General features: G+C 40.0%; 1 protein-coding gene across 4 annotated transcripts in view; it reads left to right on the top strand.

Annotated features, from left to right (window-relative positions):
• EEF2K (eukaryotic elongation factor 2 kinase) overlaps window positions 1-26,817 on the top strand; it is a 76,502-nt gene that overhangs the window by 13,630 nt on the left and 36,055 nt on the right. For all 4 annotated transcript variants that reach the window (XM_036741461.1, XM_036741464.1, XM_036741462.1 and 1 more), the window contains 2 exons: window positions 3,498-3,819; window positions 17,574-17,674. In XM_036741461.1, the coding sequence (XP_036597356.1) occupies window positions 3,574-3,819; window positions 17,574-17,674 (347 nt within the window). In that variant the 5' untranslated portion in view covers window positions 3,498-3,573. The remainder of the gene's footprint in view (window positions 1-3,497; window positions 3,820-17,573; window positions 17,675-26,817) is intronic.

The raw sequence follows: 26,817 nt of genomic DNA, 5'->3' as shown, positions 1-26,817 counted from the left end.
ATGGAGTGGGATGGGGGGCCTTAGATGCAGTTTTGAAAATCGGGACTACTGCTGCTCCTGGAAAATTGAAACAACTACTACATCTCCCATATTATTTGCCACATACTTTACTCAACATTTAACCGGACCTTTTGCTTGTACCCCTTGGTTGAGTACACATTGGCTAGGAGGGCCACCTCTGGGCACTGTGGGAAATCCTGGAGAAGTGGAACCACAGTCCTTGCCTTCTGAGAATTTCTGAGAAGTCCAATTAAGGAGATAACTGTATATGCATAGCACACTTAGAGAATAGTCATAGGGGCAGCTAGGTGGTGCAGTGAGTAGAGCACTGGCCCTGGAGTCAGGAGGACCTGAGTTCAAATCCAGCCTCAGACACTTGACATATTTACTAGCTGTGTGACTTTGGGCAAGTCACTAAACCCCAATTGCCCTGCCTTCCCCCCTCCAGAAAAAAAAGAGAGAATAGTCTTAAGAATGTTGCAACAATAGGTAAGGCCCTGAAGTCTATGAGGGATCAGAAGGATGAAAGGCTTCCATTTTTTTCAGAGAGACTTTGAAGGAGTAAGGAAAGGATGGGGAATGATCAGTGTATTACAGGCAGGCATTATTTCTTGTGTAATACCCTAAATACTTCAACACTCAGTGACTTGTTTGGTTGTGTAAGATCTTGTAAGGAGAGATGTTGATGGATGAGGAGGGAGTGAAAAGTTGGAGGCTACTTAAGAATAGAAACACCTGGTCTTCCTAGAGGCTGGGAAGAGCCTCCTGAATGCCCAGATTTGGAAAAGACCCAATGGAGCTGTCCCCTTTCTATGATAAATGAGCTTGGAGAGGGTGAAATCTCCCAGGATGCCTGGGAAGCTGAAGCTGGTGTTCTGGGAAGGGAGCCAGAGAATTAAAGGAACATGTAGCAGAGGGGACCCCCTAGACACATCCTGGATTTGTGGGTAGGGCTAGAATGTCCAAAGCAGCTGACTATGCCAGGAACTTAGGGCCAAGTCTTACCTTGGATTATCACAGGCCACTAAGGTTGGTCAGAAGTCTTTAATGTTAGACATTGACCTCATGACCAAAGTACAGGCTTGCAAGTGGGACCCCTTTGGAGAAAATATTTTCTAGGAAAAGGCAAGCTTATAAAAAAATCAATTAGGTTGTGATTATTTGAATTCCAAAAGTGTTTAATGTCAATAGCAGTTTTAATCTCACATTTTTGCATCTCACATTCTGGGAAGTCCCACATGTGGAAAACCTGGGACTTCAGATATTTACTAGTTATATGACTGGGCAAGTCAGTGCCTCAACTAGAAAATAAAAGGGTTGTATTTGATGGCCTCCAAGGGTTCCTTTCAGTCCTAAATCCATATTTTTTGCCAAATGCTCAGCTCCACAACAGACATGTAGTGCATGGCTTATGCTGTCTCCTGGCTTAGATTTCCCTTTAGTCAGGGACCATCCTGTCCTAGATGAAGTGTCAGCTTGGGGTCAGAATGGCCAAGGTTCCAAAAAAGATCCTCTAGAAATTAGAAACCCAATTCAAGGCTAGCATCACATAGCCAGAAAGATTTGATTCCAGCCCCTTATTGGGAAACTGATCTTGCTCCCTATAAGGAAGCTCCAGAAAATAGTTTTAAAATAAAATAAAAGATTGCAATAGTTCCTGCTGAGAAAGCTCTTAATCGTAACCTCAGTAATGATTGGTTTACATTTTGTATTATAAAAGTCCAAAGGGGTTTCATATGTACTATCTTATTTTGTCTTTAAAAAAAATAGATGGGGTTGTGTTGAGATAAGGTAGAGCTGGGAGTATTCTTCCCTTTTACAGATAAAGACACTGGCAGGAGGAGATTAAAATTTGCCCATTGCTGATTAATGACCACATTGGCACTAAGAATACGGGTTTTTCTTACCTCCATACTTGGGTAAAACTAGACCTGGCAGGTGTTTACTCCTTCAGCCCTGGCCACACCCTTCTTGACCTTACTAATCACACTGCAGGGCTGACTTCAAGGCACAGCAAATATGGTCAGAGAGGGATGCCTTTTTAATCAAAATAAATCAGTCAATGTTTATCAAACACCTATTAAGTGTCAGATACTGTGCTAAGCACTAGGGATTTAAAAAAAAAGGCAAAGCACAGTCCCTGTCCTCCAGGAGTTTACAATCTAATGGAGCTCAGAAGAAACTCCATAGAGTGAATCTATGAAAAGCACACAAAAATGTCTCAAGCCTAAGGGAGTTGAATACATTAGATTAGGAGGAGGAGGAGGAGGAGGAGGAGGAGGAGGTCCTGAGTTCTAGATCTGGAGGGCCCTTGTCAGGACCAGCTCAAAAATACTATTCTTCCACATATCCAAGAGTATCTAAGTATGGTAATTTGAGATGCATGTTTAATGAACAACCCTCTTTTTATTGTTCTTCTACATATGTGGAAATGATCATTTTGTAAATGTTTGTCAAGTTTGGAATAACAAAAAAATTAATTTTAAATAAAAAATGATAATAATTAGGTACAACCTTGATGTGGCATGCTGCTTTAAAGCAAGGATTCTTAATCTTTTTTTTTTTTTTTTTGGCATGGATCCCTTTGACTGTCTGGTGAAGGGTATGAACCACCTTCTCAGAAAAATTGTGGTACAGTGGACAGAGCACAGGGACAGGAGTCAAAACCTGAGTCAAACCAGGAGTCAAATCCAGCCTCAGACCCTTACTAGATATTTAACCTTGGACAAAGCCCTTAGTCTCTCTTTGCTTCATCTATAAAATCGGGGATAATAATAACTGCATCTCCCACGGTTGTTGTGAGGATCAAATGAGATAATTTTAAAAGTTAGCACAGTGCCTGTCACATGGTAAGCACTATAAAAATGTTAGCTGTTATTATTATTAATATTTTTAATGTATAAATTAAAATTCACAGGATTACAAAGGAAACCAATTGCATTGAAATACGATATATATGGATATAAATACATAAAACAATTTCACAGACCCCTAACACCCACCCACCCACCACCTACCCCCACCTTAGAGAGAATGTACTAATCATTGCATCCTACTAAGTTTTCTTCCATCCACCCTCAGCAGTACTCTCATGGTGCTATATTATAGCACAGTCTCCCTGAAAATCCAAACCAGATTAAAATGTAATTGAGGAATATTTAATAAATTGAATAAAAACACAGGAAAACATAGATAACATTACATTAGGAAATCAAGTCATATGCAGCCTGCAAGGATCCTTATGTGCAGGTTAGCAGCCACCATTTCTACTTGAGGTTTTCACAACTGTACGAGAGAAATAAGGTGTTCTGTAGGTCTAATTTAGTATCAGCTTGATTCCTGTCAGGCCCTAGGCTTGTGGGTTGATGCTTATTTGCATGGCTGACTTAGTAGGTGCTTTGTTTTGTTTGTTGTAATCTCTCCTGAATAAAGTTCCCAGAAAATGTATGTGCCTTTGACTGAATGGTACTCACTCCTTTGTCTTGATTTCTTGACAGGCACCTCCTCATCAAATTTGCCCTGTCATTCTGGCTGCTTCCGTCACCACGTGGGTAAAACGGGCACCCTACAAACATGGCAGACGAAGACCTTATTTTTCGCCTGGAAGGCATTGACAATAGCAGGTCACTTCACTCCCATCATGCTGGCTTTTCTGATGATGACAGTGATGGGGAGGATAGCTATTACATCTGCCCCATCACAGACGACCCTGGCTGTAACAAGATTGCTAATTCCAAGGTCTCTGACTACTACAGCAACTTAACCAAGAATGAACAATATGGATCCAGTTGTTCTCCTGGAAATTCCTTCCACTTTAAGGCAAGTATCTTCTTGGGAGTCACCCATGTGGGAGTGCACGAGTCCACTCAAGGCACAGTAAAAGAATGCTGGATTTAGAGTCAGGGGACCTGGGTTCAAAATTTGTCTCTAGTACTTATTAATTGTAGGACCTCGTCCAAGATTGGAGATTTGGGGGAACTCTCTGTGCTTTGGAGCTAAAGCCTTAATTCTAAATGAGTCTTGAAGACAATTAAGGTAGTTATCTTTCTGGGTATAAGGTTCCTTCTCTTGAAGTAGTCTGAAGTCTCTCTTAAAATACACTGTACTCTCACTTGCTCAACCCTCTTGCAAGCTGTTCAACTGATGGCCCCATGATAGGATCAGGTCTCACCTTGCCTAGAGTTCCTAAAGCCTCTTCAAATGTTGGTGTTAAAAATTGCAGTGTTAAAAAATGCAGCTCTGTGGCTGGTTTTGAGGACCAACTGAAAAAAAGCTTGTTAGTGGAAGGGAACTCAGTAGCCACTGTAGTCCAAGCCCCATACTTCCTTATGTATGTAGAGTAGGCAGTCCCTACTCCAGTGTACCCAACAAGCGATCATGCTCATGAACTGCCTGTTTGTCCAACCTCTCTGCCTGAAGACCTCTAAGCAGGAGGAGTTCATCGCTTCTCAAGGCAAGCCCATGTTACTTTTGGACAAGTCTAGTTGTTATGACATCAAATTTAAATTTGCTTCTTTTCAATTTGTGCTATCTGCTATCTGAGGCAGATTTTTTTTTCCTTTCCATTGATCGTGATGGGCAAAATCATTCTGTACTTATAAAGTGTAGTTCTAAGTTACTTTGTAGATGAGACAAATAAAGGTGCCTGATGGAGCCAATTCTTTCTTATTTGGAGGCCATTGAGCCCGTTGCAGACTACTCTGTTTCCTGACCATTTGCCTTGTTGTATCCCTTAGCATCTTTTGTCTGGGTAAGGAGGATCCTTAGAACCTCCATTATTTCATGGGTGCCATGCAAGGACAGAGAGAAATTATAAAATTAACCTCATCTTCAGGTTGCTTTGGGCAGCAAAAGATTAAATGGGAGGAAAAGATAATATAGCCCAAAACCCCACAACATTTATATCCATAGCACGCAACATACTATCTCTTGAATTCCAGTTGGATCAATGAGTCAAAACAATTACTAGAAGAAACAGGAATAAGGAATACTTCTACTGTAGGCTGCAGTTATCTTGTTTTTCCCTGCCCCTCCTTCCCCTCCATTCCCCTCATTCCACTAATTCCCCTGTCCCTCTTCCATCCACTCTCTCCCTGCTGCCATTCATCTTGTATAGAACCAACGTGACTTATAATTAGTTTTTTTTAAATTTCGTAGTATTTATTTATTTTGCTCTATGGTTTTCTTCCTTTCATAGTAATAATGTGGAGATGGGAGAAAGAGGGTGACACAGCAACCTCTATTTCAATGCTGCCTCTATTCGGACCATTATCTCAGTTGTGAATAGAAAATAAATTCTGGATAAACTTATGAAGTAAAGTATTGTGGACAAGATAGATTTGGTCATATGAATACTTAAAAATTCTCAGTAACAGAAACCAAATATAATCAAAAGAAAGCAACAGATTAGGGAAAGAAATCTCCATGGTAAATACATTCAATGAAAGTTTTTTGATCTAGGAATTGTTCCAGACTTACAAGGACAACACCCAGTCCACAGTGGATTAGTGGTCAAAGAACACGAATGAACATTTTACAAAAGAGGAAGCACAAGTTATAAAAAATCCCTTGAAAGAATGTTCATTTTCCCTGGTACCCAGAGAAATGTATGTTAAAGTAACAACTTCACTCAAAATCCCCCAAAATAATTTTAAAATGGATAAGCATTGAGGAGGCATGTGTACAGGTTTAAGCCTATATTGTTGGTGGAGCTGCAAATTGGTAAATAGCCTTTACTCAGTAATCCCATTAAAGAAATTTATGTCATACTGAAAGGAAAAACTATTGTCTATACAAAAATATTTATATCTATATTATTTATTACAGCAAAAAACCTAAGAGCAGGCCAAATTTGTGGTGTTTAATTATTAGTTGAATAAATTGTGGTATTTCAGTATAATTAATAGGTACATATAGCGCTATAAAAATGACAAAGGATGTGTTGATGGGTCCATTATGTCATTTACCGTGACCAGTTCAAAGAAATAAGGACATATTTTTATATGGAATGCGGAGCAAGTAAGGTAGAATTAGTGTAGCAAGAGTCATACTGGCTATAACTACTTAAAAAAACTATTCAATGTATACAAATGGGACTATACAAAGAGATTGGAATGGGGCTTAGTGGGATAACTGATAAATTGTTATATTATATTCTGTTTTGTAAATAGTTTTGAATATATTCATCTATATATTAAGTTCATAATTAACACTGTTTTGAAAAAAAAAGATGATTGAATAGAAGGAGAAAGTTGAAACTAATGGCTAGGATGGGGATTCACTTGTCCATGGGTTTTTGTCCATGATGGTAATTACTTTGAGTTAATTTTGTGAATAGAAATCTCGTCAGCTCCCGTGGATTCAATTATCAGCCTTAGGCAGATGATTCTCAGATCTATTTGTCCACCCTAACATCTCTCCTGTCTTCCGTTCTCAAATCTCTGCCTGACTACTGAACATCTCGAACTCTATAGATGTCCCTAAGACATCTTAAACTCAACATTTCCCAAACTAAATTTACCATGTCCCCCTCCCACACCTTTCCCTCTTCCTAGCTTCCCTATTGTTGTCAAGGGTACCAACATCTTCCCAGTCACCCCGGCTCAAACTTAGGGATCATCCTCAACTCCTCACTCTTGCCCCCCATATCCATTCCATTGCCAAGTCTTCTCACTTCTGCCTTTGTGACATCTTTCCTGTATGCTGCCTTCTCTTCAACCCTGCCATCACCTGAGGACAGGCCCTCATCACTTCGCACCTAGGCTGTTCAAATAGCCTTCAGGTTTATTTCCTTACCCAAATTCCTTCCCCAGTAAAGCCCACCCTCCATTCAGCTAGTAAATTGGTTTTCTTAAAATACAGGTCTAACTATGTCCCTGCTCTATTCAATAAACTCTCCAGGATCAAATATAAAATCCTCTGTTTGGTGTACTTAAGCACTGTGCCTGGCACATAGTAGGCCCTTAACAAATGCCTTATTGGCTTGACTTAAGTACAAAGGGAATAATATTTATATGACCTACCTCACAGGTTGTCTTGGGGAAAGTGCTTCATAAACCTTAAAGCATTGTATAATTAAACCATTATTATTATTAAATAATAGCCACAGTGGCAAACTGCCTTGGGCTCACAGCTACTAAAACAGATGATACCTGGGTTAAAATGCAGCGATGTGCTGAACCAGCTTTCCACACACAGAAAAAGTATGTGTGTGTTTGTATATGTGTGTGTCATTGATATTCAGTCATGTCCGACTCTTTGTGACCCCATTTTGGGGTTTTCTTGGCGAAGGTACTGGACTGGTTTGCCATTTCTTTCTCCAGCTCATTTTACAGATGAGGAAACTGAGGCAACCAGGGTTAAGTGACTCATCCAGAGTCACACAGCTTGTTGCTGTTTGAGGCTGGATTTGAATTCAGGTCTTCCTGACTCCAGGCCTGACACTCTATTCACTGACCTACCTAGCTGCCGTTGTATAAGTATATATTTGCTTATTATAAATTTTACTGATTTAAAGGATACATATATTTTATTTATAAATAATAAAGCATACAGTACTCTTTATTGTAAATTCCATGTAGCCAATTAATTATCCCAGAATGCTTTTGTTGATTTTTGCCAACTTGTCTCCATAGCCAATCTATGGTTGCAATTCAACCATGATTTGACAAATGGAGTTGCATCCCAATCCGTTCTTTTCCCAATAAATTTATTGGCCTTAAATCTGACGTGTGATCTACTTTTTAATCTATTTCTCACACTCATGAAAGTTACATTCATAAACTGAAACTTCTTTCTGCCTTAGTATGACCGATTACAATAATGCAAACTTTTTTTGCATAGTTGCAGGGATTGGAACAGTTTGGTTCAACATTATTATCCACAAGATCCTGAAAATTGTTCAAATTAACTTCATGTTTTACAGTTTAACATGATATGTATTTTTTTTACCCTCTCTCTCCATTGTGAAGATAGTTCTTCTAAATTTAAATAATTAAAAATGCATTCATTGTTTTTTCTGTCCAATAAAAGACATAAGTTTATGTGTTGAAGTATATTTTCTCGTAGCTTATATCTAGGAAGAGCATTAAATTTATTATTTTCATTAAATGGAATGTCTTTAAATTTATTCGAATTAATGAAATCTTCAACCCAAGACTTATGCTTTCCAGTACCAATATTGAAATTTTTCTGAAGCTCTTCTGGTGGGTTTGATTGATTTTGAGCTTTCTGAATGTTAGTTCATCTTGACTACAGTGCATTTGAAAGTAATGAAAATTCTTCCAGAATGTAAATCATTAAAGCAAGGTCTTACAAGAAATTAATATTAGTTAATCTCTTTGCCAAACCAGAATAAGAATAAAAAATGCAGGATTTGTGCCATATAGCAGTAATATCTTGTAAAGCACATGGCACCTATCAGTCCCAGTACTCAATTTATTTTAATAGTTCTTTTTACCTATAAAGAACTATAAATTTTAAGTTCTTTATATTTTCTAGCTTGGTTTAATTTTTTATTAGATTGGTGATAAATAAAATAAAGCTCATCCAGAAATATTCTTTCATTTTTAAAAAAAATATATTTATCTTTAGTTTACAACATTCAGTTTCACAAGCTTTTGAGTTCCAAATTTTCTCCCCCTACCTCTCCTTCCCCCCACCAAGATGGCATACAATCTTATATGGGCTGTACATATACATTCACATTAAACATATTTTCACATTAGTCATGTTGCAAAGAAGAGTTATAAGCAATAGAATGAACCATGAGAAAGAAGAAACAAAACAAAACAAAAAAGAGAAGAAAGCAAATAGTGTTCTTCAATCTGCATTCAGACTCCGTAATTCTTTCTCTGGACATGGATGACATTTTCCATCACAAACCTTTTGGAATTGTCTTAGTCCAAGTTTGCTTTCAAATATTTATTATTGAAGTCACATTCATTTAAAGTAGACAATGTATTGAAAATACATTCTATTGTGATTGACACCAATTCTTCTAAAGCAACAAATAACTTTACTGGTACAGGAGCTGTTCAAACTATCCATTGGTTGTGTTTAACAACCGATTCTCAAAATTTCTACAAATTTAACAACTAGCTCTAGTGTACCACTGCATCTGTTATAATCCCAACAACAGTGGCATGTGTGAGCAAGCTGCAAAATAAAGTTCCCTTCCTCCTTAGGACCTAACTGTTTTGTTTTCTGCTTTTCCAGTCCAGGAAGTAGCTTCCCTTCTGCCTCCCATTCCTCTTTGCTAGTCACCACCCCTAGATGCATGTGACCATGTTATACTGGCTGAATTAGAAGTTCCTTTGGTCAGATGAGACCTTAGATTCCAGAACGGGGATGGGTCAGGGGGTTAGGAAACCAGGAAAATGAAACTATCCAATCAACTGATTTGTCTCTTTCTTAAAAATGGGATCCTAAAGTTTAAGGTTAAATAGTAATTTGGTTAAAGGCAAATGAGCGGTATCAAGGAGATGAAAATGAGCAAGAGAATGAAAAGATCTTATGAATAAGATCCAAAGAATTCAAGCCGGAAAGGGACCATCTAATGATTTTATAGATGAGGAAACTGAAACCCAGGAACTGAAGTCATTTGTCCAAGGTCCCACAGGCAGTACCAAAATGAGGCTGGGATTTGAACCCAAGTCCTCTGACATCAAATTCAGAGTTCTTATCATTCTGTGCCCTCAGCATGAAACTGAAAAGCTCCAGACTCTTGACTATAATTAAATAGCACATGTATTTCCACACAATAGTAATGATTATGATAGCAGCTCGTCTTTACAATGTAGGAGACACACACCTAGTAAGTAGCACATCTAAGACACAAACCCAGGTCTTCCGATTCAAGTTGTTATTCCTTCCACTGGGCAACCTCCCATTTTCTAGCAGTACTAGTAGAAGTGTGGTTTCTGCCCCAGCTTGAGAAGCATGGGGATATCTTAACTTATCCTGAGAGGGAGAGAGACAATGTAATTCTCAAAGATGAATTTTTATTTGCTTTAAATGTATGTCTGCTATAATGGATTGGGGAGGTAGGAACAAGTTAAATTGAAAGATAAAGTGCTTTAGCCCCCTGTGTCTTCCCTCTCCACCCCATTCCCCCAAATGATGGGAATTGTGGAATAGATCCGACTTTTGTCTCTAGCCCTTTGGGGAAAGTGGAGGTTTGGCACTTGTGTACACTTGGACATAGCCTGGATATTTTATCTGTGGCTAGAGAGAAGAATAGTAACAAGCAGACACCCTGAGGATTTCATGTGATACACCTTGTGAGCACATGGCTGTGGAGACTTGGATTGGTCAGTATTTTCATTGAGGTCAAAGTGGTGCAGTGGAGGGAGGTTAGGTTGTGCAGTGGATGGAGCACCAGGATTGGAATCAGGAAGATATGGCCTCCGACTGACTAGCTAGGTGACCCTGGGCAAGTCACTTAACCCTGTCTGCCTCAGTTTCCTCATCTGTAAAATGAGCTAGAGAAGGAAATGGCAAACCACTCCAGTGTCTCTGCCAAGAAAACCCCAATGGGACCACAAAGAATCAGATGTGACTAAAAAAAGACTTATCAACAAGTGCAGTGTAAAAAACAATAAACAAATTAAAAAAGAGTTTATGTGCATATTTGCAAGAGAAATGCTGAATTTATTCTTTGTAACCTTGGGCAAGTTCTTTTACTTATCTAGGTCTCATTTTATTCATCTGTAAAATGGGAGGCTTGCACCAGAAGACTCCTCCATTTACACACACACACACACACACACACACACACACACACACACATACATACATACATGTTCCTTTCCAGTCCCAAATCTCTGACCTGTGAAGTTACTGCATTTACTTTATGGTGATGTTGAATAAATGGTTTTTTCATTCAGCTTTCTTTGCCCTGCTTCTGTTCATGCAGTTCTTCTCACCAGTCTCTGAATTTTTCAGTTTGTTGTATTTTATAACCAGTGCTATTTGAATACATTCAGTTTGTTCAGCCCTTTGCCAGTTAATAAGCACCTATCAAGGTCTCCCCGATCTTCTTGTCTCTCCAGATTTTCAAAACAAAATTTAAATTGTGATTTGAGATCCTTGGTTGAAAGTACTTTGGAAGAAAAAGGAAGAGGGCCTCTAGTTCCTTCTTTTCTTACACCCCGTGGCCATTGCTTCGGATCTTCTCTGATAAATGAAAAAGCGGCAGCATAAGACTTAATTCACTCCTACAGAGCTGCTTTCATTTAATTTTAAGACATTATCCAGACCCCTTCTGGGCTGGTGGTCAACACTCATTAAAATGCTTCTAGGTTCAGCTTGATTTGTTTTCATCTGTGGAGCAAGAGCCTATATGGTTTTCCTCAGGGGAGAGGGTGAATTCCTGCTAGCAGTCAGGGAGGAAGGAAAAAAAGGAGAGAAGAGGGCATCTTAGGTTTAAATACTTGGGGTTTTTTTGTGCCCTGGAGAGGCAGGAGAGGTAAATCAGCTCATTTAGATCTATATTTTTAAAATTCATCAAAGTGATTTTTAAAAAATGTCTTTTTTCTTTTGTTACTCTCCCCCCTCCGCACCCCCCACCCCCGAAGGATTCCCTTGGTGGAAGCTACAATTGGGACATTACCTCATTGGGAAGCATTTATTTGTTGCTACCTGGCAGAGAGCAAAGGGCATCTTTACAGAGGGTGGAGAGGAGGTGGGCTTTAAGCCAAGGGATCAGAAAAAAGGTTGTGGACTAGCAAAAGGGAGCAGTGTGTTCTAGCAAGGAGAAATTGGCCAGTAAATCAGTTCACTATTTGTGGGTCCAGTCATGCTAATGTGAACTTCTGTTGTGCTGCACATAGCTGGGTACACCTGAGTCAGTCAACAGAGGATTGCTTTGCTGGTTTAGTATTCTGGAATCATGCCCAGGCACAAAACGTTCAGAGGCTCAGTGAATTCTTGGGAAGATAAGGGTTTTGTTTTAACCTATGCTCTTATATTTGTCCAGTTTTCAGAAAGCAATTTATTGAGAACAATAGCTACTGGCCCTGGTTTCGGTTTTTTTGAATTATCATTTCTTAATTACATTTTTATACTTGTTTCTTTACCACAGTCATTTACTGACACCCTCCTCCCCTTTCTAAGAACCCTTCCTTGTAAAAAAGAAAAACAAGCAAAGTCAAGGGACAAGAACCAACTGTACCTGAAAATGCGACATTCTGTGCCCATAGTGTTCCTACCCCCACTTCTGTATGAGAGAAATATGTTTCATATTCAGTTCTCCAGAGCCAAGATTGCTTATTGCAATTCATCTGAATTTAGATGCTTTTTAGTGTTATTTTCATTTATGCTGTGTTGTTGAGTGTATGTTCTAGTTCAGCTTCCTTTGCTCTGTATCTGTTTATACAGTTCTTTCCACTTTTTTCTGCATCGTCTAACTTTAGGTGTCCCTCAGGGTTCTGGCCTGGGGTCTCTTCTCTTCTCCTTCTATACTACTTCACTTGGTGATCTCATCAGCTCCCATACCATCTCTGTTATGATTCTTAAATCTACCTTTCCTGCCCTAACCTCTCTTCTGACCTCTAATCTCAAATCTCCAATTGCCTTTCAGACCTTTTAAACTGAATGTCCTAGGCCTGTCTCATAATCTCTCTGATGAACTGTGATGAACCTGATGAACTGCGGTCCTAGGCCAATCTCATAGCCTTTCTGTGCTCTAGTGGTCTTTAAAGCCATAATTTGCAGAGAAAGCACCAGTCTGCATTGTTAGAAGTCTCCTCACCTAGGAGTTTCCGCATACCAGTGAGGTCTCTTATCTAGTCCCTGTCTCCCTATTCCTCAAAAATTAGACCCAGGGAAACTGTGGGTATGGTCCATTGCACATACTGTTAAACTCACTTGATGGTTCATTTCACTGATCTGTTGGGTTTTTAAAAATTCTGTTACAAGGAGTAGACAGGAGGGACATGTTTGGCAATAAAGATGATATAAAAACAAAGCAAAAAAGTTAAATAAAACAATTAGGTAAGAGTTGCCTGTTGTCAGTTAAGGTTGTCTGGTCCTCTTCTTAGTTTTAGATAGATTTGCATAATGATTTTGACTTACTAAACTTGGAGCCTTCACTATCCTTCAAATGGAAAGTTGTTTTCTTTCTGTGTTGTAGAGAATAAAGCAGAAAGCAATTTCATATTGATATTAATAATATCAATTTTAGAAGAGCTTTTACCTTCATTCACTTAAGGGGATAGATTTTGAGTCAAATATTAAATGATTTAGAGTTAGATTATGTTATATATTCGATATTTATGATATATTAGTTATACTTTATATTAGATTTGCTCTTCCTCAAAGGAAGGAGAGATTATTTGATAATTATCTGCACCCCAAAGGTCCATCATCTTTCTTGTCAGAGCTGGGTAGCATGTTTCATAATCAATCTTCTGAAATCATGGTTGGCCATTGACTTAATTAGAGCATCTCTTGAAATCAGGGTAATGAGAGTAATTGATAGATTTGAAACTTCGTAGAATTGCTGTAGAAAAAACAGAGGCTCTGGGTTTAAATTCTGCCTCTGACTCTTATTCAGAATAGCTAGCATTTATATAGCTCTTTAAGGCTTGCAAAGTATTTCACAAATGATTCATTTTATCCTCATATAACAACCGGAGAGGTGGTAAGTGCTTTTATTATCATTATCATTCCCATTTTATAGATAGGAAAACTGAGGCAGAAGGAAGTTAAGTGATCAGACCAGGATCATAGTAAGTGCCTAAAACCAGATTTTAACTCAGTTCTTTCTGACTCCATGTCCAGCACTCTCTCAGCTATAGCACTTAACTGCTTTTTTGTGACTTTGGGCAAGATGTATAATTTTCCTAAGTTGGTTGGTCTGGTTTTTTTTTTCCGATTTAAAATCCACCAAATGAAAGGATTGGATTAGATTGGCTTTGAGAGCCCTTCCAGCACTAGGTTTAAGAACTAGATCGAGGTTACAGAAATAGTAGATTATATTATTAGTGTGTTTACTGTTAGTGTGTTACTTCTGTTTCCAAATATAAAATGGAGACAATTAATAGGAGGGGAACCAATCTTTTATTTTTTAATATTAATTAATTTTTAGTTTTCAACATTCACTTCCATAAGATTTTGAGTTCCAAATTTTCTCCCCCACCCCAAGATAGCATGCAGTCTGATAGAGGCTCTACATATACATTCATGTTAAAGATTTTCACATTAGTCACGTTGTAAAGAAGAATTAGAACCAATGGAAGGAACCACGAGAAAGAAGAAACGAGAGAGAGAGGGGCCAATAGTTCTTTTTCTGTATTTGAATGGCGAGTCTTTGGAATTGTCTTAGATGATTGTGTTCCTGACAAGAACCAAATCTATCAAAGTTGTTCATTGAACAATGTGCTATTACCGTGTACAGTGTTCTCCTGGTTCTTCTCACTTCACTCAGCATCAGTTCATGTAAGTCTTTCCAGGTTTTTCTGAAGTCCGCCTGCCATCATTTCTTATGGAACAATAGTATTCCATTACATTCATACACCACAACTTGTTCAGCCATTCCCCAATTGATGGGCATTGAGGGGAACCATTCTTTACGGCAGCTGTGTCATGTATGTAACCAAAGCTGAGGGGGAAATGGTGTCCAAACCCTGAGAAGTATATTGCACAGTCATGCTTTCAGAGGGTACAAAGATGGTCTAGACACATTCTAAAACCCATTCCGAAAAGTCTCTGATTCTGAGACTTTAAAACCATGGAAGGTTCATCAAAAGCACCTCAGTGGGGAAAAGGCTAGATGGATTTGGTGTGTGAATGGTATTATGCTATAAGAAATGATGGAAGGGATGGTTTCAGAGAAACTTGGGAGAATTTTTATGAACTGACGTAGTGAAATGAACACAAGAAGATCAGTTTAAATAATAACAATAATATTTTCAGGACAAAAAACTTTGAAAGATTCTGGAACTCTAGTTAGGTCCATGACCAACCATGATTCCAAAGAACTTTAGGTCCATGACCAACCATGATTCCAAAGAACTGATTTTGAAACTTGCTATCCATCTCTGAAAGAAAGATGATGGACCTTTACAATGCAGATTGAGGTATACAGTTTTGGACATGAGCAAAATATTAATTTGCTTTGATTTACAATACATATTTCTAACAAGGATTTTGTTTTTCTTTCTCAGTGGGTTGGTGAGAAGGTGAGAGGGAGAGAAGTCTGATTTTTTTTGAAAAAGATAAAATTTAATTTAAAAAAGAGAAGAAAATCCATCAAGCACAGGAAGGATTATTCTTTTTAGTCCAAACAGACATTTCAGTTTCACTGATAATCATTAGCTATCTTGGGAAAGATTGGTAAGTTTGTTCCCTCTGAATAAATAGGGAGGAAGAAGTATTATTGTAGATATACAGCATACAATATGATCATTATCCTGTTTTGCCTAGCACAGTATTTTTTGCTTATTTTTAAATTACATTTTATTTTATTTTCAAGTGCAAATTCTCTCCCTCCTATCTCCATCTCTCCCTTCCCCCACCCCAAGGAACACAGACCCCATTAAAAACATATAGTCAAACAAAACAATATCCCTTATTAGCCATGTCCAAATATGTCTCACTCTGTCCTCTGAATCCATGGCATTTTTCTTCTTGAGTCCTCTAGAATTGTGGTTGGCCATTGTGTTGATCAGATTTCCTAAAACTCAAGGTTGTTTGTCTTGACAATATTACTTCTGGTTCTGCTCAGTTTACTCTGCATCAGTTCATACAAGCCTTCCAAGGTTTCTCTGAACCCATCGTCATCATGATTTCTTACTGAACAATATGTGATCATTCACATGCCATCACTTGTTCTGCTATTCCAGTATTGACAACGACACTCTCAGGTTCCCAATCCTGTGCCACCACTAAACCAAGCAGTGTTTTGCGTAGAGTAAGAGCTTTAAAAAAATGCTGAATTGAATGGTGAATTGATAGCCCTGGTTATAACCAGCCCTGGTTAGAGGTGGGTGGGGAGAATAATTAAAGGGAAGTTAGTGAAAAAATAATTCCTAGAAGGAACATAAAGGTCTTTATAAAAACAGGGGCTGAAAGGAGCCTTTGTGGAATGGCATCTTCTCTCTTCCACTTTGTGAAAATGTAATCAATGAGTAGTTCTCTAAAACCAACATGCCATTACAAAATAATTTCAGTTTTGTGAGTCCTGGCTGGTCTTAGACTAGATAATTATCTCTCGAATCTGCCTGGCAATGGCTAAGTCCTGGTGACTTTTCTCCTTATATGGTAAAGTTTTCTTTGGGGAAACCAGGAGAGTGTAACCCTCTTGGGTTAAGATTTTTATTTTTAAATGTTTTATTGATGCCCCCTTTTTTTTATACTGCTCTCACTTGCAAATGAACACCACTTTACTTTCTTATAACCCTCCCTTGTAACGAAGTACCACGGTTAAGAAAAACGCATCCCTGCTTGGGCCACAGACTCCCGACAAGGTCAACCTCATTCTACCTGTAATCCACCGATGCTCTGGCTAGGAGTAAAGCTGCATTCAGTCAGTGTTCTCATGTCTTTGAGTGCCATTCCCCTTTACATTATTGCCATCATCATGTAAGTTGTTCTCCTTCCTTCTTTCTATATCACTTTTAAAAAGTCATCTCCAGTTCCCCATTTTGTGCAAGCTGGAAGTTCAGGGCGGCTACTCAGGGGCCCAAACCCTCTTTACTAATTAGTATGAGAGCTTTGATCTGTCCAATTTTCAACCTAAGTGGGTTCATGCCTCATTAGGCAACCTGCTGTCTCTGCTCTCCCTGGATCCACCATATTAAAGTCAAAACTTAATGCAGACAACCAGTTGGCTTAGCCCACTGCAACTCATAATTCCCAAACTCAAGATCTGCCAGTCCTAGCCTCCCCAGTAGCTGAGACTGCAGGCATGTGCCACCATACCCAGCCTGGTTTTTGTTTGTTTTAAAAGTAAAGATAAGTAGAAGATTCTAGGCTGAATTCTAGGCTAGAATCACAAGCTGAGAATCTGTGTCACAAGCTAAATCAAAAATTGTTACTCATCACATCATACATAGCTGAAAGGCATAGTCAGGGCTTTTTCCTCTGTATCAGAGGTCTTCTTGATATTTGGATCATATTTATTCAAGGGTCACGTTTTTGGGGGCCAGTTTTGTCAGTGCAGAATAGGGAGCACAGCCCTTACACAACTGTTAAAGGGAGTGAAGGACAAAAGTTTGAAAGAATGCTAAGATACTGTGTTAACTGTGAGTCAGTCTACATGAAGCAGGCTCAGTAGGGTTAAGCTTACTGAATTCTATACTAATTAACCATTTCTAATCATACCAGGAAATGCACCTTTGGGCACGTTTTGAAAACCTCATTTCTCCACCCAGGATTTGAAGGTGCTTTAGTGAACTGTGTTCTTGAAAAGCATAATGAATGACATTATTTTCTTTTCCTGAACTAACACCTGGCCCAGAAAGGAAAGAAATCTGGGGGAGTAAGAAGTTCAGAAGGAAGTAAGGCTGCTCTGATTAAATTTGACTGTGGTTTCGTTCTTTTCCTAACTTGTTGGTGTATGACTTATGCAGGAAACTTGGAAACATGCCATTGAGAAAGCAAAACACATGCCTGATCCCTGGGCTGAATTTCATCTCGAAGACATTGAAACAGAGTGTGCTACTCGTCACAGGTCAGTAATGTGTCTGGTTTTTTCCAATTGGCATCGTTTGGACCCCAAAAGAAGGCTCTAAGGGGGTGGGACTGAGAGGCCGGTGCCTAATTTTTCCTTGGTTGAATACCATGTGTTCAAAATAAGGCCAGGCACCTCCAGAGGCAGAGCTGAGCAAGATGGCCATTCAGGCTATGTAAGTCCCATCTACCCTCCTAAGCATTGGAAGCCTAGAGTACAAGATGGTTTAGTGAGAAGTCTCTGGGGCTCCAGAAACCTGAATTCTAGCCTGGACTCTGCCACTGACTCATTCTCTATGTGACTTTGGACAACTTATTCTCCCTAATCTGAACCTCAGTGTCCCCCCTTTATAAAAATGAGTGTGGATCTCCTGATGCAGTGAAAAAAAAATATTAGATCTGGAGTTAAATGACCTGGTTTCCAATTCTGGCTGTGTCATTTTTACTAGCTGTGTGACTTTGGTCAGGTCTTTCAGTTTCTCTACACCTTAGTTTTCTGAGGTGTAAATAGAGGAGTTTGGAGTATTTTACCTAGGAGCTCCCTTCCATAGTAACCTATTATCCTGTGAACACCAATGTCATTTTTAGCTTGTAAATTCTTTGACTTTGGATATGCCACAGGCATCTTAAACTCAGCATGTCCAAGAAAAGAACTCACCAAACTCTCCCCTTACCTGAACCTTCCTTCAGACATCACCCAGGCTGACAACCTCAGTATTATCCTGACTCCTCACACTCACTTCACTCCATATATCCAATCACCTGCCAGCTCTTGTCATTTCTACCTTTGCAACATTTCTCATATATGCCCCCTTCTCTCCACTGATAGAACTCCTACCCTGGAAATGAGAATTTTGATCATTCGATCGAGTGACAAGCAAATGAGAAATGAGGTTTTCACAAAGTGCCCAAAGGTTCAGGACTTCTACTATAGTAATGTCCACACCATTTCCTGGTGTGATTAGAAATGGTTAATTAGTACAGAATTCAGTAAGTTTAACCCTACTGAGCCTGCTTCATGTAGACTGACTCATAGTTAACACAGTATCTTAGCATTCTTTTGACCTTTTGTCTTTCACTCCCTTTTTGTTCCCTCTCACCAAATTATGGCAATAACCTTCAGACTGTTCCATTGTCCTCAAGTCTATCCCAGCTTCAATCCATCCTCTCCTCAGCTACCCAGGTGATTTTTCTAAATTGTAGGTTTGACTTTCCCTCTCTTTGAGTTCCAGTGACCTAATGTCACCTCTAAGATCAAATATAAATTCCTCTTTTGAGCACTAAAATCTCTTCATAACCAGGCCCTTTCCTAATTTTCCAAGTCTCCTTTCATTTTACGTCCCTACAATCTAGCTCCACTGGCCTGTTTGCAGTTCTCGGAACACCGAGTTCCATCTTGTGTCTCTGCCCTTGCCCTGGCCATTCCCCAGGCCACCTCTGAGTTTCCTCGACCTCTTGACCACCACTTCTGGGTTTCCCAAGACTCAGCTAAAATCCTTCTCCAGGAGGTCTTTCCAAGCTTCTAGTATCCTTCTCAGTTTACTTTTCATTTCCACTGTTTGTGTCTTATACATGGTGTTATTTGCATGTTGTTTTCCCCATTAGAATTCGAGCTTTTTGAGTATAGAGACTGTGTTTGCCTTTCTTTATATCCCACAGTGCCTTGCAAGTAGTAAGTGCTTATTAAACATTGATCAATTCAAAATAGGAGAGGGTTTTACTTAATGCAAACCACCATGCAAATCAATTATTTCAAATTGGTACATTATGTTCTCTGAAATAACCTTCCTCATGACCAAATCAGTCTTCACAAATGTTATTGAGCACCTACCATATATACCCATGGGAAGCAAGTGTACATTGGATAACATATAGGGCCTGGAGTCAGGAAGACTCCTCTTCATGAGTTCCGATCATGTTGTCTCCCCATTAGTCTATGAGCTCCATGAGGGCAGGGTCTATCTTTTTACTTTTCTTTGTATTACCAATGGGTAGCACAGTGACTGGCATATCATAGGTGCTTAATAAATATTTATTGACTGATTTTACTTCAACATTTCAAGGATTTATAACTTCATTGATGAAGATCAAAACTCTTCTATGGTGGTCTTTAAGTGATGCTTCATTCCCAGTGCCTGGCACATAGTAGGCACTATATAGATGTTAGCTATTATTAATACTACATACTTATTTACATGTTATCTCCCCCACTGGTCTGTAAGCTCCTTGAAGGCAAGGACTTTGCCTTTCTTTGTAACCCTAGTTGCTTAGCACAATGACTGGCACATAGTAGGTGCTTAATAAATATTTATTGACTGATTTTATTTTAATATTTTGAGTATCTATGACTTCATTGATGAAGATCAGAACCATTCTATGACTTGTAGATGGTCTTTAAGTGATGTTTCATCCCCAGTGCCTACACAAGGGTCTCGCACATAGTAGGCACTTAATAAATGCTTGTCACTTGACTCAATGATCAAAAAACTCAACTCCCTGCAAGCAACCTGGTGATGAACATTTCATAACTTAGCTAGGCTGCCCCTCAAACAACAGAAGCACAGAAGATAGAGAAATCAGTAACTCTAATATGAGATCGGAGGTGATACATGCGAAGAGCGGATATAGAGTACAATGAGAGATGACTTCTGACTGGGGAGATAGAGGAAGGCTTCAGGAAAGAGATAGTGCCTGAGCTGGCCCTTAGAGCATAAGAGAGAAAGAATTTCAGATGGAGAGATTGGAGGAAGGAATACAAAGCACATTGTGAATAAAAGAAAGGCACTTAGATAATAAAAGTTGGCACAGGTGTGAGGAAAGGAAAGGAGGTGATAAAGGCTAGGATAAGTCTGAAGAATGGTCAGTGGGTTCATGGGATCATAGATTTAGAAGGGCCCCAGAAGCTATGTAGTCCATCCTCCACTTAGCTGTCAAAGTGATCTTCCTAAGTCTCAGGCTTGACTGTGTCACCTCCTAACGCAGTAAAGTTCAGGGACTCTTTCTCACCTCCAGGGTCAAGTACGGAATCCTCTTTGATGTTCAAAGACCCTTATGAGCTGTTCTCCCTCGGCTTTCCAGTCTTCTTGCACCTTATACCACTCCCACTGTAATCTAGTGACTGGCCTCTTTGGTGTTCCTCCTACAAGATACTCCATCTTCTGACTACATTAAACTAAAGCCAAACGAACACTTCCCAAAAAGACTGTTTTATGGAGAACTCACACAGGGCAAGTACTCACATGGTACTCAGAAAAAGCAGTAGGAGGACACTCTCAAGGTCTTTCTTAAGAACTTTGGAATTGATTTTGTGACATGGGAGACACCCAGCATAGCATTCCCACATCAGAGAAGGTACTATACACTATAAGCAAAGCAGAATTAAAGTAGTTCAAAAGAAAGGCAACATGGGCAAATTTAGAGAATCCACCCCAAATGTTCACATGGACTACTTGTGCTTGATCTGTGATAGAGCGTTCCAAGCTTGTATTGGTTTGCTCAGCCACAGTTCACTTGACTTTAGCATAGTGAGGTCATTTTGGTCCTCTTTGAGAACAAAGGACAACAACAAACATCTTCTGACTTCAGATATTTTTCATCTCCCACACCTGAGGACAGCTAGGGGGTACAGTGGATAGAGTGCCAGGCCTGGAGTCAAGAAGGCTTATCTTCCTGAGTTGATATCTGGCCTCAGACACTTACTAGATGGGTGACCATGGGCAGGTCACTTAACCCTGTTTGTCCCAGATTCCTCATCTGTAAAGTCAGCTGGAGAAGGAAATAGCAAATCACTGCAATATCTTTGCCAAGAAAACCCAAATGGGGTTATAAAGAGTCAGACACAACTGAAAAATGACTGAACAACTCCCATGCCTGAAATTCTCTCCCTCCTCATCTCTGTTTCCTGGCTTCCTTCAAGCCCCAGATTAAATCTCACCTTTTGGGGAAGCTTTTCCCAATCCCTCTTAATTCTGGCGCCTTCCCTCTATTGATTATGTCCAGTTGATTTTGTATTTATCTTGTTTGTACATAGCTTTTATTTTATTTTTATCAACTATATGTAAAAAAATTAACATTTGGGTTTTTAAAAATTTGTATTCCAAATTCTTTCTCTCCCTCTCTCCCCCCTCCTTAAAAAGGCAAGAAGTTTTGCATGAAGTCATGCAAAACATATTTCCATGTTATACATGTTGCAGAAGAAAACACAGTCCAAAAAAAAGCCCGAGAAAAATAAAGTATCTTTACTTTCCGCAATCTATCTGCATTCAAACTCTTATCAGTTCTTTCTCTGGGGATAGATAGCATTTTTCATCCTAAGTCTTTCAGAATTGTCCTGGATCATTGTCTTGCTCAGAATAGCTAAGCCATTCACAGTTGACCATGGTACGGTATTGCCGTTACTGTTGAACATGAGCTTTTTGCATGCTGTTTCCTCTAATAGATTGTGAGTTCCTTGAGAACAGGGGCTTTCTTTGTATCTCCAGGGCTCAGCACGATGCCTGGCACGTAATATGTGTGTAATGAGTGTTTATTGACTGACACTCTAATTTTACAGATGAAGAAACTGAGGCCCCAGGGCACTGAAGTGATTTGCCAAAGTCAGCCTTTGGGTTTGCAACCCAGGGTCACATGGGCTGTTAACATTACAGGTGGAATTTGAACTCAGGTCCTCTGACTCCCGAGCCAGGCTTTTCCCATTGTACCCCAAATAGTTCAATTGGCATAGATTGTCACAAGGTGACCAGAAAGGCTGGAAAGGTAGGTCCAAGCTATATTGCAGAAGATTTCAGGTTTATTCATCCATTTATCTAATATTAGTACTGGAAAGGACCTCAGAAAACATTTGGTCAAATCCCTCCATTTCACAAATGAAGAAACTGAAGCTGGAAAGCTGCTTGAGGGCAGGAACTGTCTTTTGCTGCTTTTTGTACCCCCAGCACTTAGCATGGTGCCTGGCACACAGTAGGTGCTTAATAAAAGTTTAGTGATTGATTGATGTCTAAGATCACACAGACAGTTTAGGAGTTGGGATTGGAATCCAGTTTTCCTTATTTCCAAACTAGGGCGCTTTCCACTATACATTCCTAATTCCTCATCTTGCATGATGCAGGAAAAAGAATCTGTGCTTTGAACAGGCTAGCATCAAGACTGGTCCTTTGATTGCCACTGCACTGTCAGTCCAGTCCGTAAGCCATGACACACACACACACACACACACACACAAGAAGCACCATTGTGAGGGCTGAGAGCTGGTTTCAGCTCAGATTATGCTCCTTTCTGCCTAAAATAGCCATCCTTTTGCTGAATGGGCAGGGCTTTCAGGCCTGGAAGTTAAGACCTTGGAGCCAGCTTCTTCCAAAAGACCAGTCTAGGAGAATGTGACAGACGTGCTGCAGCAGGCCTATCTGTGTCCCTTCCGTGTATAGCACTGTCTGTGTCCCCTCTGCTGGGCAGGCATCTGTTTATTTTGAAATTTGAGTAGCCCACTTTCCCTGGGCCTGGTTGCTGGGTGTTGACTATTAGGATCCCCTTGGCTTTCTAAATTGGACAGATTCTTCCCTTAAAATAGGTCTAGTGGAAGCCAAAGCCTTTTTGTCAGAGTTGGGTTTCCTCTACCCAGAACTAAAACTAAGCCGATGTGGTTCCTGGCCCTATGGCCCTCATATTTTCTTTTTGCTTTTAGCTCCTTCTGCTTCCTGTAATGAAGTGGGGTACCCCGTTGGAGTGGCGTGCCCCTCTCCTATCAAACAGAAATCTCCTCACCTTGGGTTCCCTGTTGATGATAAGTTTGAATTATTTTTCTGTTACTAGAAGCCATAGACTTTAAGGGGAGGCAAAGAAAGGGAGGAAGATATTTGCCCCCATTTTCAGTCCTTAACTGCTCAGGTTCCTCGAGTCATCAGCATGTCTCGCATTCTTGCCCAATCTCTGCTTTTTCTTATTTTCCCCCATTGAGGGAGGCTGGTTAAGCAGCAAGAGCACTCACTGAATTGGGAGCCAACTAGCTCTTGGGCAGATCCCTTCTCTTCTCTCAGCCTCAGTTTCCTATAACGTAAGATGAAGGCGTTAAGACTAGTTGTTGGCTGTTCCCTCTAGCTCTTAAAATTCTCTGAGCCTGTAAATGATAACCTGATGCACAGAGGCACTGCCTGTCCTCTTTATGGCTTCCCATTACAACTTATCCTGTTAGACTTGCCCACGTATAAAGTCTTCCTTCATGAGTATGGGTGCCATCCGCTTTAAGTTTCAAATATCATTTTTATTACCGGGCTCTGGAAATTAATCTTTTTTATATGGGGTTGTTGTCTTTTTTTTCCCTTTATTTTTGTGGGGGTTTTGATTCCCTCCCTGTCAGCATGTTGTTGCTTGGTGGTTTAGTTGTGTCCGACTCTTGGTGAGCCCATGGACCATAGCACACCAGGCCCTTCTATCCATGGGGTTTTCTTGGCAAGCAGTGATTTGCCATTTCATTCTCCAGTGGATCACCTTATGTCAGAACTTTCCACTATGACCTGTTCATCTTGGATAACCCTACACAGCGTAGCTCATAGTTTCATTGAATTACTCGAGGCCCTCCACCCCAACAAGGCGGTGATTCATGATGGGTATGAGCATGTGCTCAGAATTAAATTTTTCTGACCTTTTCATTTTTAAAATTCAGAATGACAGAATCTCAAGGGAATGCTCCTGGTATCTTAAGTCAAAATAAAAACATAATTTTCACTTTTTAAAATTTTCTTGCTAAGATGACCCCTGTGTATGGCGTGATTTGATCCTGAATAATCTCAGCCTAGTTTCTGTCTCTTAGTTGTTGGGTTTTTTTTTCCTAAAAAGCCACTCCAATCTGTCACTTTCCTTTTAATCATTGAATTAACTTGCCCAGACTTCCGGATGTTCTCTCCCCTTTGCAGATGTCATCCTGTCTCCTCCCAAGGCAATTACAATACTTCTAACATGTTAAATAATAGCTTTCACCTACATAATGTTTTGCAAACTTTAATACGTTATCATTTTTGAGAAGTAGCTTGGTGTAATGGATATAGAGTCATTGTCAGAACCAGGTTCTTCTAAAATAGATGTGGAAATGCTCATTTATTTGTTGTTTTAAGTTCAGAATGGGACACCTAGGTGGTGCGGGGGATAGAGTGCCAAACCTGGAGTCAGGAAGACTCATCTTCCCGAGTTCAAATGTAGCCTCGGATACTAAACTAGCTGTGTGACTCTGGTCAAGTCATTTAACCCTGATTGTCTCAGTTTCCTCATCTGTATAATGAGCCAGAGAAGGAAGTGGCAAACCACTCTAGTATCTTTGCCAAGTAAATCCCAAATGGGGTCACAAAGAGTCAGACACAACTAAAAAAAGACTGAACAACAAGAAGTTCAGAATGAAAAAATAGGGTCTTTTTCCTCCAAAAGTGATTATTGGGAGGGAACCTCCTGGAAGCAGCAGATATCCTTAACATGTTCAGAGTTCAGCAATTTAAAAAGGAGAATGTCAGAATAATGATAGACTTCCCAGGCACTATTGCCTTGTGGGTAGAATCTGGGCTTATAACTTAACCTCTCAGGGCTCCAGGCAACTCCCAAAGACCTTCTATGTTCCAGAGAATTTTCTGACCTTTACCTTTTCCTCTCTAGAGAGTTCATTCAGCCACTGAAATCACAGGTCCATTCCCTTTACCTATCTGATTGAGCCCCATGAGATAAATACCACAGGTGTTGTTATCCTCATAAGAAAGATGGGGAATCATTGAGACTTGACCAACTGACTTGCCCAAGGTCACACGGCCTCTGGATGAAAATAAGCATTGCCAGTTAGATAGATAGATAGATAGATATGTAGATATATAGAGAGAGATATGTAGATTATATATAGATGTATATAGTGTAGAACAATAAGAGAGAGAGATCTGTCCACAAAACTGAATTGCTATTATGGAAAGCTTACTCTTCTTTTCAGATATGCAATATAATCAATATGTTTCAATGAACAAAATTCGATTTTCTTTCCCTCTCATCTCCTATTAAGAAAAGAAACCCTTATAGCAAATACACATTGTGAGAAACGTGGTTTTGGGGATCACTGGACTTCCCCAAATTGTGAGAACACGGCTTTGGGGATCATTGGACTTCCTAGGCAGGGCCAAAGTCCTGAGAAAGAACCCTGTGGTAATCCCTAGGGAAGGCTGTACAGGCCACAGGACTCCCAGAGGAAGACCAATTGGTAGCCATCCCTTAATCTGGGGATCACAGGGCCTCCTAGGGGTCAGACCCTAAGGAGGACCCAAGTGAAGGCCCCTTAGGATGGGGGTAAGATCACAAGGCTCCTGAGACAGGGCCGGAAGTCCCAAGTGATGTCTGCTTAAGAAGGCCATGCAGACCACAGGGTTCCCCAAGGGAATCCAGAGTGGTAGCCCTCTTAACACCGCAGTGGGGATCACAGAACACCCTAAGACGAGATCCAGGAGTAAACCCAGCAAGCTTCTGCTGCCTATTGCTTCCCTTCACTTGACCTTAGAAAATCCATTTGCCCATTCCCACCCAAAGAACTCAAGACCAGAGTGGGCAGAGGAAGGCATTTTATTATGTTCCTCGAGAGAGCAGGTGTAGGAACAGGAACACTCACACCAATACAGTTGCAGGAGCAGGGGTAACCATTCCCTCCACTCCTGCTAGAATTATGGTTAGTTTACAATCTGTTTTTTTACATAGTTTTCCTAGGTTATACAGTTTATATAAATAGGATAATAAGGATACAGAAGCAAGAGTGAAGTTAATTAGATTTTCCTTGTCTTAGTTTAGGATTAAACTATATTCTTTTACTTCCCCTACTTTCCCTCTTTAACATATGCAAATCAGTAGGCCTGGACTTATCTGAGTTTAGGACATCTACATTCCTTACTCCCCTAAGTTCCCTCCTTAACATACGCAAATCAGTAGGCCTGGATTCTTGACCAAGACCAGACCCTAGATAAGCTTGAACTGGTTCAAGTGGGTTTGGCCTCTCTAATTCCCCAGACTGCCTTCTCAAAAAGCATGCACTTGTGTACAAGCCTCTGACCTCACCTGACCGACCTTGAGGCCTGGCCTCTGCTAAAGCTGGGGTGAGGGAGGGCGGGGAAGCACACCTTTAGTTCTGTGGAAACA

The sequence above is a fragment of the Trichosurus vulpecula genome, chromosome 1, assembly GCF_011100635.1.
Source record: "Trichosurus vulpecula isolate mTriVul1 chromosome 1, mTriVul1.pri, whole genome shotgun sequence".
Classification (NCBI taxonomy): Eukaryota; Metazoa; Chordata; class Mammalia; order Diprotodontia; family Phalangeridae; genus Trichosurus; species Trichosurus vulpecula.
This window is presented reverse-complemented; position numbering and strand designations above follow the sequence as displayed.